General features: G+C 41.1%; 1 protein-coding gene across 4 annotated transcripts in view; it reads left to right on the forward strand.

The window, feature by feature from the left end:
• CTPS2 (CTP synthase 2) overlaps positions 1 to 15,556 on the forward strand; it is a 133,437-nt gene that overhangs the window by 84,416 nt on the left and 33,465 nt on the right. For all 4 annotated transcript variants that reach the window (XM_036305258.1, XM_036305261.1, XM_036305262.1 and 1 more), the window contains exon 14: positions 7,924 to 8,020. In XM_036305258.1, the coding sequence (XP_036161151.1) occupies positions 7,924 to 8,020 (97 nt within the window). The remainder of the gene's footprint in view (positions 1 to 7,923; positions 8,021 to 15,556) is intronic.

The raw sequence follows: 15,556 nt of genomic DNA on the forward strand, positions 1-15,556 counted from the left end.
GAGTGTGTCCTGCCCCAACATCTGACCTATTAGCTTGAGAAATCCTCATAGCACCCCTCTACGGAGACATTCAAGGACCTCTTCGAGGTCACTTCACTGGGGATTGGTAGTCTTGGATTCGAGTCCAGGCCTGGCCTTCACCCTCAGCCACCATTCCAACTGCCCCTCCCATGTGGAGGACTTCTGTGAGGAGAGCTGGTCAATGTTAGCATGAGGCCCAGTGGTAGGACTTAGACTTAAATGTATGGTCACACCTGAAGGTATAAGCACGTTCTTTTCCTGATGGAAGTAAAAGAGACCTTTTTTCATTGGTGGAAAAGCAAGTTTAAAAGGCTGTAAAATATATATATATATATTTATAGCTTGCTTAGTACTTTCACCATTGTAGATTCCATCCTTATGCTGCTCCTCAATGCTGCAGGCTGGGAAGACAGAAAGGGAAGTAACAGTCCTGCATCAGGTGGGAGGTGGGCTTGGGCACTGGGGCTCCTTGGACTGAAGTGACCATCTGCCTCTTGAGATAATTCAGTGTCTCAGAGACCCTTCCACTGCTCTTAGGCCCACTGACCAGTGCCTCAGTCTCCTCTGTTAGTTTTAGATGAAAATCCAGGGAGATCTCATTATGGAGCACTTGATCAGAATCTGAGACTGTGCTGAACTCTGTTGGAGACATACAAGAAGATGAGCCACACTTTACTTTATGAGAGGAGGTACATAAATGAAAGGATGAAGGAGGTTAAAGTATATAACGGACTATCCATTTCCTATCGTTGCTGTAACAAATTACTACAAACTTAGTGGCTTAAAACAAGGCAAATTTTCTTAAAGTCCTGGAGCTCAGAAATATAAAGTGGGTCGACAGGGCTTTGTTCCTTCTGGAGGCTCTAGGGGAGAATCCGTTTCTTTGCTTTTTCCAGTGTTTAGAGCAGTGATGGCGAACCTATGACACACGTGTCAGAGGTGACACGCGAACTCATTTTTTTGGTTGATTTTTCTTTGTTAAATGGCATTTAAATATATAAAATAAAAAAAATGTAAGTCTTTGTTTTACTATGGTTGCAGATATTAAAAAATTTCTATATGTGACACGGCACCAGAGTTAAGTTAGGGTTTTTCAAAATGCTGACATGCCGAGCTCAAAAAGGTTCGCCATCACTGTCCTAGAGGCTGCCTGCATTCTTTGGCTTGTGGCCCCTTCCTCCATCTTCAAAAGCCAGCAGGGTGGCCTCTTCCTCTCTCTCTCTCTCTCTCTCTCTCTCTCTCTCTCTCTCACACACACACACACACACACTCTCACTCTCATACACACACACCTCTACTTTATTGTCACATCTTCATCTCTGACTCTGACCCTCTTGCCTCACTCTTATAAAAACCCTGTGGTGACTTTGAGCCCATCCAGAAAACCCAGGGTAATCCTTCCCATCTCAAGAGCCTTAATTTAATCATATCTGCAAAGTCCCTTTTACCACATAAGGTAACATTTTCACAGGTCCTTATGACTAAGAGTTGGACATCTTTGGGAGCCCATTATTCAACCTACCAGAAAGACTAATTGCAAATGAATGAAAAGTCTATAGGTTATTTATTTGGTAGGGTGAGCATAACAATGGTATTACTTATGGGGCAATAAGAACTAGAGGGTGCCCCTGACACATGAGCCCTTGTGCAATGGTAGGGAAAAGACATCGTAGGAAAAGTAGTGGAGAGGTGATATGTATGTAGTGGGGTTGTGGGGAGGGGAGCAGAGGGGCCATCGGCAATGGCCTTGGTTGCTTGAGGTAGACACCACAGGTTAGAATAGGTAGGGACCGCTAGATGGGTACTGGAAATATCAGGGGGAACACTGTGTAAAGTACATGATTGTCTAACCACTATGCTCTACACCTGAAACTAATACAAAATAATATTGACTGCAATTGAAAAATTTTTTTTAAAAAAACAGAGAGAGAGAAGCTCTCCCACTGCAGACACAGCTGACTCTCATAGCCAGTTGGCCTGGAGGTCAAATCCCCCCAGTATTAACTACAACAATCAAGGCTTAACTACAACAAGACTGCGCACAAAGACCATTAGGGGGTGCACCAAGAAAAGATAAAAAAATGCGGAGACAAAGAAACAGGATGCAAATGTCAGAAATGGAAGATATAGAGCTCAAAACCACACTTTTAATGTCTCTCAGGAACTGTCTAGAAGCTGCCGATAAACTTAGTAAGGCCCTCGAAAAGACTGGTGAGACCGCCGATAAATGTAGTGAGATCCTCAAGAAATCTAATGAGACCCTCGATGTGGTGATAAAGAACCAACTAGAAATTAAGCATACACTGACTGAAATAAAGAATATTATACAGACACCCAACAGCAGACCAGAGGACCGCAAGAATCAAGTCAAAGATTCGAAATGCGAAGAAGCAAAATACACCCAACCGGAAAAGCAAAATGAAAAAAGAATCCGAAAATACGAAGATAGTGTAAGGAGCCTCTGGGACAGCTTCAAGTGTACCAACATCAGAATTATAGGGGTGCCAGAAGATGAGAGAGGGCAAGATATTGAAAACCTATTTGAAGAAATAATGACAGAAAACTTCCCCCACCTGGTGAAAGAAATAGACTTACAAGTCCAGGAAGCGCAGAGAACCCCAAACAAAAGGAATCCAAAGAGGACCACACCAAGACACATCATAATTAAAATGCCAAGAGCAAAAGACAAAGAGAGACTCTTAAAAGCAGCAAGAGCAAGAAACTCAGTTACCTACAAGGGAATACCCATACGACTGTCAGCTGATTTCTCAACAGAAACTTTGCAGGCCAGAAGGGAATGGCAAGAAATATTCAAAGTGATGAATACCAAGAACCTACAACCAAGATTACTTTATCCAGCAAAGCTATCATTCAGAACTGAAGGTCAGATAAAGAGCTTCACAGATAAGGAAAAGCTAAAGGAGTTCATCACCACCAAACCAGTATTATATGAAATGCTGAAAGGTATCCTTTAAGAAGAGGAAGAAGAAGAAAAAGGTAAAGATACAAATTATGAACAACAAACATGCATCTATCAACAAGTGAATCTAAGAATCAAGTGCATAAATAATCTGGTGATCATAATAGAATCAGGGACATAGAAAGGGAATGGACTGACTATTCTTGGGGGGGAAAGGGGTGTGGGAGATGCGGGAAGAGACTGGACAAAAATCGTGCACCTATGGATGAGGACAGTGGGTGGGGAGTGAGGGCGGAGGGTGGGGCCGGAACTGGGAGGAGGGGAGTTATGGTGGGGAAAAAGAGGAACAAATGTAATAATCTGAACAATAAAGATTTAATTTTAAAAAAAAAGCAAAAAAAAACAGAGAGAATGTATGAGGAGAGCAGAGCTAGATGGTTCCTGAATGAGGTGGAGTCTGAGTGCCACATGGGAGAGTTTAGCTTTAATTTGCAGCAATGCAAATTAATATTGATATAATATTGATATAAAATTGGTTTACACTTTATGCTCAACTTGACTATGACTCAGATAATCAAAATTAGAAGCAGGCTTAAAAAATGAACAGAAAAACTAATGGACAGTAAGAAAGGTTTGGGGAATTTTCGTAAAGGAATATACTAGAAATTTCGAGAGAATCACTGTATGTGTTGTCTAAGAGACTGGAAATGGTTTGTTGGGGGTGGGGTAGGCTTCCCCCAGTGCCCCCAAATGAAATGTCCAAAGGCAAGGGATATGGGGGAAGTCATCCTTACCACGGCTCTGTCAGAAGGGTTATGCTCCTTCATCTACTGCCATTTAGGAATGTCTTATTTGATAAGAGAACCTAACTTTCCTAGACTATTGTTTAAGGTGCCAAGGACTCATGAAGTCTTGAACCCATTACACTTTTATTATGGGCTGCAGAAACTTTGGTAAAGGTTAATTAGTGCTTATTTATCCTTAAGTGGTGCTTTTACATCTCCTTTATCACCACCAATATTCGTTACTTATTGATCCTTTTTTATTTTTTTCTTATGCTATATAACTCAGTTCCAAGAAAGGACAGGTCTGTAGTGGGGATCAGATGATGGCCTGTGTTTATTCAGGCAGGCTGAGGCAATCCTTTTGCAATGGAAGAGGCATTTTTTTTCTTAGATGCAAGATTTAGGGAATTATGGAAATGTTGGGATTAAAACTAAAGCATATTTGAGGTCCTTTTCTTTCACCACCTCAGTAATGATCAAAATGTTTTGAAACTGATATTCTCCAATCTTTCAGGCTTTTAATGGAAGGAATGCCAGGAACAAAGATGTTTTCCTTAATTTTGTTGTTCAATCAGGTTGCTTATAACCCTCGAGGCTGTCATATTATCATCTTTAGAGCTTGCAGGATTGCCTGCTTATTCTGCAAGGCAGCTGGCTGGGGCAGGCTTGGCCAGACATGCACTGTGTTCTCTATCTTCTTGAACCTCACCTTTCCTGAGTGTTTGGATTCCACCAGCTTGTGCCTGGCCTTGATGTTCTCTGACTGCCTATGTGATGGGCCTCCCCGGATGAGGCCTCCTAAGCCAGGCCAGAGAGCGTGGCAACTCTCCTGTCAGTTCTTGCTCTGTTGCTCTCCTTTCACTGACATTCAGGGCATCATTAGAGTTGGAATGCTACTTCCATCTACTTCCCCATCTTTTCTCCAACATTTTCTTCGTCTTTGTCACTGGTTTCTATGCTAGCATGTTTTAATCGAAGGCTCTCTGTAGCTGTTACACCTTAGGATTTCTTTCTGTGCTATCATTTCAGGAGAAGGTTGTATTTCTTGCTTCTGAAAACAGTAGGGATAATGTGAACTAATACCCTGGTGGAAGGCCTAAATAATACATTTCACTATTTGGGCCTTACATTTGTTTTTTCATTAAAAGCCAACAGTTCCAAAAGGCCTTTAATGGAACAATTCAGCAATCTTCACCTCCTCTCTACCACCCTCAACTTTTCCAGCTGTTTCTTCTGATATCTACCTCAGTGTTTCTAAATAACATTCTCATATTGCTGTTAGGAATTTCCAGACTTTCCCCTATGTTGGAGGAGTATTTAATGTCCTTGGACAGCCTCAGTGCCCACTGCATTTTCCCTCTCTCCCCTGCCCCACTTTTATTTTGGAAATGTTTTCTGGTCTTGAGGTGCTTGTCAAGCTCATCCCAAGTAAGCAGTAAGTCAGGTTTCCTGAGTCATTTGAGTCTATTCTCAGTGGTTCATATGAGAACATTTCTTGAATGCTAGCTGTGCCAATAAGTGAGCAAACTACATCAAAAGACTCTTTCTGAGTAGATGGACCTAGTGCAATAAGTAAGAGTGGGCTGAAAAATCATGGTACACTTAAAAGAAGAATCTAGGAGCTTATTGCTGAGGTCTTCCTAGCTCATTCAAGTTGTCTCAAACATAAGTGGAAACTGGGGCTGTGAATAAACTTAGGACTTCTTACAAGTCTGTGGCAGTCTTATCTGCCCTTTTCTAGAAAACACATAAGGGGCCGGGCACTTGCAAATTGGAAGCTCATGCCCTCTGTCACCTCACTTCAGTGATACCTAATCTAGGCATAATTAATCAACCAGAGAGGATAGGAAAGAGATGCCAAGGCCAAGAGCACTTCAGAACTGAGCACTCCATTCAGCAGGAGGTGTAATCAAGTTTTTTCTCCACCCCTTCTCCTCTGTGACTTTAGAGCATACTTGGGACACAGGGTTCGGAAAATTCTTCTGGGGCATTGATAAGATCAGACAAGTTCTTGGAAAATTTTTATCTCGGCAATTCCAGTTGCCAACGCTTTCTATAGAGCAATATGTGGTAGTTAGGGTATGGGGGGGAAAACACCAGAAAGAAAGGTTTTTATGAGAGGGAAGCCTGAACAATTTCATTAGAAAAAGTTAACTCACCCAACTGTAGTCTAACAACATAAAAAAAATGGATGAAACAAAACCATGAGATTGTAGTGAACAGAACTGAGAAGACAGCAATGATAATGAGAACAGGATTGTCATAAAAATCACATGTTTATGAATTTCTGTGAAGTAATTGTAAAAATAAATCTGAAATGATTTAGTTTGAGTTTGTTCGTTCATTCATTCAGTTCATACCATATACCAGTTCCATATATACCAGGGGCTAGGAACACAATGGTAAGTAAAAGCAGCATGCTGCAACTCTCAAAGATTTACAGTCTAGCACACAGAGTACTCTACAGACAACCAACTGACGGATGTGCGGTGATGGGGCAGGCCTAGAGAGAGGACCCTGACCAGACTGTGGTGTCCAGGAATATCACTGCCTGTAGAAGCTCATCTATATATACAAAAGGCTGAGCGACTGTCTGACCGTCCGACCAGTAGCTATGACACGCACTGACCACCAGGGGGCAGGAGCTCAATGCGGGAGCTGCCGAGCTGCAGTGAATTGTCAGCAGTGGTTCTTGGGTGATGCACCCCTGAACCAGAGAGGAGAGAGCCCAATTCTGGGCTGTGTCATCCGAGAATTGCCCTCTCGCAATCTGGGACCCCTCGGGAGATGTCGGAGAGCCGGTTTTAGCCCGATCCCTGCAGGCCAGGCCGAGGGAACCCACCTGCCAGAAGGACCCCTCTCATTCTGCAGACAACCTTCGAGCCGCAGTGCCACAGGTGCAGCCGGCCGGGGAGGGGCCATGGTGGGTTGGCTCCAGGGTGTGTCCGGCCCATCTCGCCCAGTCCCGCTCTACCGGCCATTTCTAATTAATTTCAATGTGCACCAATCCGTGCACTGGGGCAGTAATATTGTAGAGTTGAGCTAACATCTCAAGGTTAAGGGGGGGGTGTGATTTAGGAAAAGAGGGTAGAGGAGTGGGAGAAGATGTTCTGGGCAGAGGAAACAGGAGGAACTGAAAGAAGGCCATGTTGACCAGAGCTCAGAGTTTGTGTGGAAAGTCATGGTAGGTGAGGCTGGAGGACTAGGCTGGGCTGATACCATGCAGTCAAGGATTTCAAGCAGGAGAAAAACCACATCTACTCTGCCTGTGGTGTACAGGGAGGATGAGGACCATGTGGATATGCGGCAGCCAGTCAGTAAGCTCTGGCTGTAGCTTGGGTGAGGGGCTGTGGTTTGAATGGTGATTGGAGCTGTGAATGAATGTAGGAAGTCTGGAGGGGGAAATAGATAGTATTAGACATATAGGATATGAGGGATGAGGAAGAGGGAGACATCCAGGGTGGCACTTAGATGTCTGACCTTTACAGTGTGCCAGAATTACCTCCTTCTAATGCAGTGGTTCTCAACCTTCCTAATGCCACGGCCCTTTAATACAGTTCCTCATGTTGTGGTGACCCCCAATTTCATTGTTACAAATTGAACATAATGAAAGCATAGTGATGAATCACAAAAACAATAATGTAATTATATATGTGTTTTCCGATGGTCTTAGGCGACCCCTGTGAAAGGGTCGTTTGACCCCCAAAGGGGTCGCGGCCCACAGGTTGAGAACTGCTGTTCTAATGGTTTCTACAAATAAATACTTTCGGTATACATTTCCACAGAGATTGACAGATCTGCTTATGGAAAATCTTTAGTGGGCAGTGGGAGAGGGAGGTTATTATGGGAGAGAGTGAATACCATGTTATGAGGCCCCAGACATCCAGAACTTGAAGTGTGAACATTGCCCAGAGCTGACAAGTCGAGTAATGATGGGAGGAAGGTCATAAAGACACCCCTTATACATTTTTTACTAGTGATTTGAATGAAAGATGAGAAGCAGACATGGAAAGGAAACATATTGTAAGGCCTGTATAAAGTAGGGATGTATTTGAATAAGAGAATTGGAAGATATATCAGATTTTACTGTTTAGGGAAGATCCTCACTCAAGGATCATGACTCTAGAAGTAAAACTTGAAATTTGGGCAATTACATTTTTACAAGATGACAAAACCAGACTTGTTTTGTTTTCTAAGGTGATTGATATGCCGGAACACAACCCTGGCAATTTGGGAGGAACAATGAGACTGGGAATAAGAAGAACTGTTTTCAAAACTGAAAATTCAATATTAAGTAAGTTTCTCAGATTGTTTGTTTTAAGACATTGGGTGTCATTCGCCTTGCCCCTTCCACCTCTCCGCTTTCCTTCCAGACTTCCTCTCACCTGTCTCCCCCTGTCCTCCTGCTTCCCAATTCCTTTCCCTGGAAGGGTTGGTGGAACACACGTGGATGCCCCTTCCCATTTGATCTCCATGATACCCTGTCCAGTGGGCTGTTTGTGATTTACTCATGTTCCTGGACATGATCTTTTACTGGGAGAGCCCTGATTCCAACTTGGTTCTTTTGAATCTCTCCATTATGTTGAAACCCACTCCCTGTTTAATTGTTTCATGTCTGACTAGCTTTAGCCACTAATTTAGGAACTTCTTGAGAATGATAGCAGGTATGTCTCAGAAGTCTATTTCTCTGTTCCCTCAGTAGCTCCAGCATGGGGAGAGGAAAATATGATGCCATATTTGCTGATCTTCCACTCCTGATAAGATTACTCTAATTTCTGTGCAAGTTTGTCTGTAGATTAACATATTCTATGAGAATAACAATGTCAGTACCCCCGAAAGCACTTAATTCAATTTAATAAATATATCTTTTAAAAAATATATTTCTTTATTGATTTCAGAGAGGAAGGGAGAAGGAGAGAGAGATGGAAACATCAATGATGATAGAGAACCATTGATCGGCTGCCTCCTGCACGCCCCCTACTGGGGATTGAGCTTGCAGCCCAGGCACGTGCCCTTGGCCGGAATCGAACCCGGGACCCTTCAGTCTACAGGCCGACGCTCTATCCACTGAGCCAAACCGGCTAGGGCTTAATAAATATATCTTGAGTAACTTACGCACCATGCTAGATTCTGCAGATAACAATAGGACTGGGATAGACACCAGCCCTGCCCTCCCGGGGTCTCAAAACAAGTGGAAAGTGTGATGAAAGGCTTAGTGCAAGGTGCTAACGGGGTTGTCTACAGAGGAGGGAGCCCAGTATCTGGGGCATCCAGCATCATTCCTGTGAAGTTTTAAGAATGTCTGAAAAAATGCCTTTTTTTTTTTTTTTTTTTAAATGCCTTCTTAACTCAAAGAAGAATCAGATCAGAAATATGAGTTTCTCCTTTAAGGATAATAAATAGCTTGTAAGGAATATAAAGTTTCCTAGCAAGCATACAATTGAAAAAGGAAAAGTTTTAAAGGGTACACATTTTCCTTGCTTTCTCTGGATAAGAAATCATTGTCTCTAAGTGACTTTTTCTTTAAGAATATAAGAATTTTTCCTCTTTGTGGCTATTAACAACGTCTTTGACTTTCAGATGTTTTAAAACATTTGACACTTTGCTTTGTTCAAATGATTGCCTAAGTGACCAAAAGTAGTTAGACATTTAATGTTTTTAAATTGCATTTGTAAAAGATTCAGTGATAATTGTATTACGCTTTTAAAAAGAGCATTTGTTCAATATATTTTAATATTGTATCTGTCTTGATAGAAATAAGCCTGATTTAGAATTTGTTTTTCTTTACCTAATGTTAATGATTTTTATTAATTTTAAACACAACACCAAAACTTGTTGCTTAATGTCTTTTGCCTGCCTGGAAAAATATTTTAAACAGCCTCATTGATATTTACACACTATACAATTCATCTGTGAAAAGTGTACAATTTACTGGTTTTTTTTATTGATTTCACAGAGTTGTGCAGCTATCACCACAGTCAATTTTTGAACATTTTTATCACCTCAAAAAGAAACCTTGTTCTTTTTAGCTATCACCACCAACCCTCCAGTCCTAAGCAACCATCAATCTACTAACTGTCTCTATAGTTGCCTATTCTGGACATTTCATATAAATGGAACCATATGACGTGTGGTATTTTGTTGGACTTCTTTTATTTAGCATAATATTTTCTTTTAAAAATATTTTTATTGATTTCAGAGAGGAAGGGAGAGGGAGAGAGAGAGAAACATCAGTGATGAGAGAGAACCATTGATCGGCTGCCTCCTGCATGCCCCACACTAGGGATGGAGCCAGCAACCCGGGCACGTGCCCTGTCCGGGAATCAAATTGTAACCTCCTGGTTCATAGGTCGACGTTCAACCATTAAGCCACGCTGGCCAGGCTAGTATAATACTTTCAAAGTACATCCACATTGTAGCATGTATTAGTATTTCATTCCCTTTTATGTCTAAATAATATTCCATTGTATGGACGTAAAACATTCTGTTTATTCATTCATCAGTTGTTTGGTATTTGGGTTCTTTCCAGGCCTGCCTTAAATTGAAATTATGCTTCATAAGCATATGAACCTGTGGTCCCCAGCAGGCATAAAGTTTTGCCTTCCCACCTGTGTGCGGTTTTCCACAGGTCTCCCAAAAAGGTTGTGTCAGAGATAAGAAATAAATACAGGACCACTGTGCATGGCTTTATTGAGTGTCATAAAAATATAAAAGCATATATAGCACCTTAGTGTCATGTGGGTTTTTCCCCCCCAGTCATCATATTTCTTTTGTAAGAGTTTCTATTTTTCACAAGCCGGCACATTTCTTTTGTAGGATTTGTTTTTCTCTAGTCAGCCCATTTATTTTGTAGACTTTTTTTCCCCCTAGTCAGCACATTTCTATAAGAATGGTAGGAACAAAATACATTTGGCTACATTGCCTGTGACAATGACTTATTGTTTTGATGAAAAGCATTTTGATGCTCTTCATTCTTTATTTATATTTGATTTATAGGCCGGGCTTGCAATGCTCTGGATTAAATGGAAAAACAGGAAAGTAAAGAGATCTTCCTGTTTTGTTTTATTTTGTTTGTTTGTTTTAGTAAAAGAGAATACTTTAAAATAGGATCAAAGCCTAAAAATATTTATAGACACAATGGCTGGATTACTAGAGTGATTCCAACTTTTATATTCATCAAGAACAATTCCTCTTTTCTTCTTACTCATCTGTTAGTTCCTTAAGGGTTATGAAAACTATGGATTTGATTTTTCTTCTTTTTGAAAAAATGTTTTTATTGCTTTCAGAGAGGAAGGGAGAGGGAGAGAGAGACATAAACATCAATGATGAGAGAGAATAATTGATTGGCTGCCTCCTGCACGCCCCACACTGGGGATCGAGCCTACAACCTGGGCATGTGCCCTGACTGGGAATCGAACTATGACTTCCAGGTTCATAGGCTGATGCTCAACCACTGAGCCAGGCTGGCTGGGCTGATTTTTCTTCTTTTTAAGTACTTCATTGAGGAAAGATTGACATACAAAAAGGTATACATATTTAATGTATACAACTTGTTGAACTGAATCTGAGTTTCCTGAAGTGGAGATTTGGGTAAAAGTACTGCTAATCATCATTTGTTTTATTTATAGGAAATGTGTTCCCAGAGGCTCACTCCCATCATGTGTTTTGAGTGTGTGTGTGTGTGTGTGGTGTCTTGGTCTGCAAAAACTTTTTCTTATAAAAGGACTAATGATAGTGTATTTGACATTTTTTCAAACTATATATTTCTGACCCTTCTTTTAAGTATTAATTGCGTAGTCATAGTCTTTTCCAAACTTTATCTATCATGCTTAGTTTTTATATAGTCTTGTATTATAGCATGACTTTTTAAAATTTTTTTATTGATTTCAGAGAGGAAAGGGGAGGGAGAGAGACAGAAACATCAATGATGAGAGAGAATCATGGATTGTCTGCCTCCTGCACACCCCACACTGGGGATCCAGCCCGCAACCCAGTCATGTGCCCTACCAGGAATCAAACCGTGACCATCTGATTCATAGGTTAATGCTCAACCACTGAGCCTTGTCGGCTGGGCTGGGCATATAAATTTTAATTAAGTTAAGGAACTGCAACCTACTGATTGATTTCCTATTAAAAATTTCAGGTTGTTTCCTGCATTTTGTTAGAAAAACGCTGATGGGAAGGAATATCTTGACACAGAGTTTATGTAATTTTTTTATTTCCTTGGGATAGATTTCTTGGAGTCAGACTGTTAGGTCAAAGGGTATGAACACTTTTATGACTAATACTTCTGCCGGATGGTTTGAAAGAAGAGGTGAACCAGTTCATAATGAACTGTACAGTAGTGCTCTTGCTTTCTCTAGTCTTGGTCTTTTTGCTAGTATACTTATGATTTTTCTTCTTGCTCTATTAGCAAGAACAAAAAAGCCCCCCCCCCATTTTTTTAGGTGCTAAAGTGAACATTATTTAGGATCATAAGTAAATCACAACAAATGACACAGCTGATAAGCTGACAAACAGCATAAGTATCACTTATGGATGAGGGATTGTACGAGGGAGGGCTTTTGAAGGATATTACATTTTATTAGCTTCTAAATAATAAAATATTAAATAAAATAATAGACCTACTTATGCTGTTATGATTGTTGTGAGGATTAAATAAGTAATTCAGGCAAAGCACTTGCCTATAGTAATATTCACTATTTTTAGTATTTATGTACATACAACCTGGTTAAGTCCCCGATTACCTCTGCAAAGAGAGTCTCAGTGTGCTACTTTACCCAGGGGAAGCATGGAAATCCACTCAGACGAGTGACATCCCAAGCTCCTGTGTGCACAGCTTGGAACGCAGGTGTGCTGATGCCAAAGGCAGTTCTCAGTGACTCCTCCAAAGACAAAGCCACTTTCATATTTATAATCTAATTTAATTTGTTTCAATGCGATTTTTATTTGTAGCCCTTGGCACATAGATAGTGTTCAATATATGCTTGTGGTACCAAATTGATTGTGGTGACTCAATTCTAATCCCCTGAATTGAGAATTTCTGGAGTTTTAATTTTTCATGATCGCTCACTCAGAATCAAACCTGTGCATTTGGGAAAACACAGAAAACCAAGACAACTGTTTTATTTATTTTTTCTCTTTTAAAACTTTGAAAATATAAGATGGTCTTCTCTTCCATTCATGATCCAACACTGTGATGGATCTAGTTTCCATGTGGCTTCTTCTGTAAGTCCTTGGTTATAAGGCTTCTCTCCAGCTAGTCTTCAGCAAAAGATTTTGTGCGCTCCAGACCACACAATAATGTCTCCTTTATGTGCACGGGTGGAATTGTTGAAACAGAGGTGCAGAGCTGAATGGGGAGGGAGGATATTGTGGGAGAGATCCCAGAAATCTGCTCTCTCCCAAACCAGCCTATCTTGTTTTTCTGAGGGGATGGGATTATGTGTGTGTGGGGGGAGTCCTGAGAATCAGATGATGAGTTGTATGTGACTTCTTGTTCCTAACTGGCACTCTTCATAAAGCCTAGATGCTCAAACTTAAAGAGTCTTGCCTACAGTGCTCCTCATTATTTTCCTACAAGGAAGCTCCATTTCCCTTGTTTTTTTTTTTTTTTTTACAGTTAAAAGAAACAACAACTTGCCTAAGGCTAGTTGATTTTTTAAAAAGTTACTTGGAAATTGTTTGGAATTTTAACCCCCAAGTGAAACTTCTTCCATTACTGAGATTTTAGGCACCCCAAACTGCAAATGGCTAATAGCTGAACGATCTGCAGTAACATTGCTCCAAAGGAAGAAAACTTGTGCGAGTGAAATAGAATTACCTAAATGGGGATCTTCCCAAGCTAACTGTCCTCAGCCCAGGTGACAGATGTCATCTCTAGTGCCCTTCCAACTTGTAGCCTTTGGTTTTATTTCAGGTTCTGTAACACATTTCTGAGGCAATTTAGTCCTTAGTTCCTGGGTCTTGGTTTCAGGATTGTAGAATGCCCTCAGAAGTTGGGGCTAACTGGTAGATGAATTCTCAGTACAAAACCCTCTCGGAATTCATGACCAGTTACTTGATGTGTGTGGCTGAGTCAAGTACAGCATCTCTTGGCTCTGTTATGGGACCTAAAGTCATAGACTCAGTGACAGGGCTCAAAAGGAAGGTGGAGGGCACGAACCCTGCCTTGATGTCTCTTTCAGTCAACCTGGGTCATTCAAGCATCCACACCAAAAGGCAATATACATGCACTATGTTTTTAGAGTCTCTTGCACCATAGGTAGAATTAGGCTTCACTGCTCTCTTCTCCCCTGCGCTTTCCCACTTATGGACTTTTTAGAATGTTTTCAGGATATTTCTCTTCTCTTCCATTCATGATCTAACATTGTGATGGATCCAATCTCCATGTGGCTTCTTCTGTAAGTCCTTGGTCATAAGGCTTCTCTATAGCCAGTCTTCAGTTGGTTATTCAGGATGGTTTTTCTACAATTTAGCTGTAATTCTAGTGTGGTCCTGGGAGGAGGTTAGTGTAGCTTCCACCTAATCTGCCACCATCTTGGATCTCTCCAAGGCCCTTTGTTATTGTACTTTATTTTGCATTTCTTTCCATTGCTACAAAGTAGAAACTCCTTCCCCCCTAAATATTGAATTACTTGTGTGTATACTGCCCATGTCTCAAGTCTCCACTAGCACTTAAACATGGGAAGGGAGCTATCTATCTGCCCAAAGTCTATTACCGAAATGGTCTAAACCAGGCATCTGTAAACTTTTTTCTCTAAAGAGCCAGATAGGAAACATTTTTGGCTGTGAGGCCATATGATCTCTGTCACAACTACTCAACTCTGCCATTTTAGTGTAAAAGCAGCCACAGGTAAATATGTAAATGGATGAGCGAGGTTGTGTTTTAATAAACCTTTATTTATGGGGACTGAAGTTTGAATTTCATGGCATTTTCATGCATCATGAAATAGTCTTTTTTAAAAATATATTTTTATTGATTTCAGAGAGGAAGGAAGAGGGAGAGAGAGATAAAAACATCAACGATGAGAGAAAATCATTGTTTGGCTGCCCCCTACATGCCCCACAACTGGGGATTGAGCCCGCAACCCAGGGCTGTGCCCTGACCGGGAATCAAACCATGACCTCCTGGTTCATAGGTCGATGTTTAACCATTGAACCACACCAGCTGGGCATGAAATATTCTTCTTTTGATTTTTTCAATCATATGAAAATGTAAAACCATTGTCAGTCCAAGGGCTGAACAAAAAGAGTTAGGGGAATCCTGTTTTGCCTCAGGGTTGCCAAGGTTTGCTCGACCCTGATCTAAACAGAAGAAGCACAGGCTGAGTGAAACACACCCACAAAGGCTGCTGTCCTCCTGAAGAGGGTTCAAGGACACCTCCCCACGTGTCCACTTGCTGCCTAAATATCCTATTTAGTGACAGAATAAGGCCAAGAGGGCTTTCAGAAGTCATTTGATCCAACCTCTATTTTTCAGCTGAGGAGTGGAGGGCCATGAAGTGGCTCACAGTCAGTGGGTGGTCAGAACAGGCCTGCTCACTACTTTTCTCACATAGTTTCTATTCTCTACTGGAACACATGGCCTTGGCTCCACAGCCCACCATTACATTCACTCTCTCAACCTTCCTAATGCCGTGACCCTTGAATACAGTTCCTCATGTTGTGGTGACCCCCAACCATAAAATTATTTTCGTTGCTACTTCATCACTGTAATTTTGCTACTGTTATATGAATTATAATGTAAATATCTGATATGCAGGATGTATTTTCATGGTTACAAATTGAACATCATGAAAGCATAGTGATTAACCACAAAAACAATATG

The sequence above is a fragment of the Myotis myotis genome, unplaced genomic scaffold, assembly GCF_014108235.1.
Source record: "Myotis myotis isolate mMyoMyo1 unplaced genomic scaffold, mMyoMyo1.p scaffold_m19_p_4, whole genome shotgun sequence".
Taxonomy (NCBI): domain Eukaryota; kingdom Metazoa; phylum Chordata; class Mammalia; order Chiroptera; family Vespertilionidae; genus Myotis; species Myotis myotis.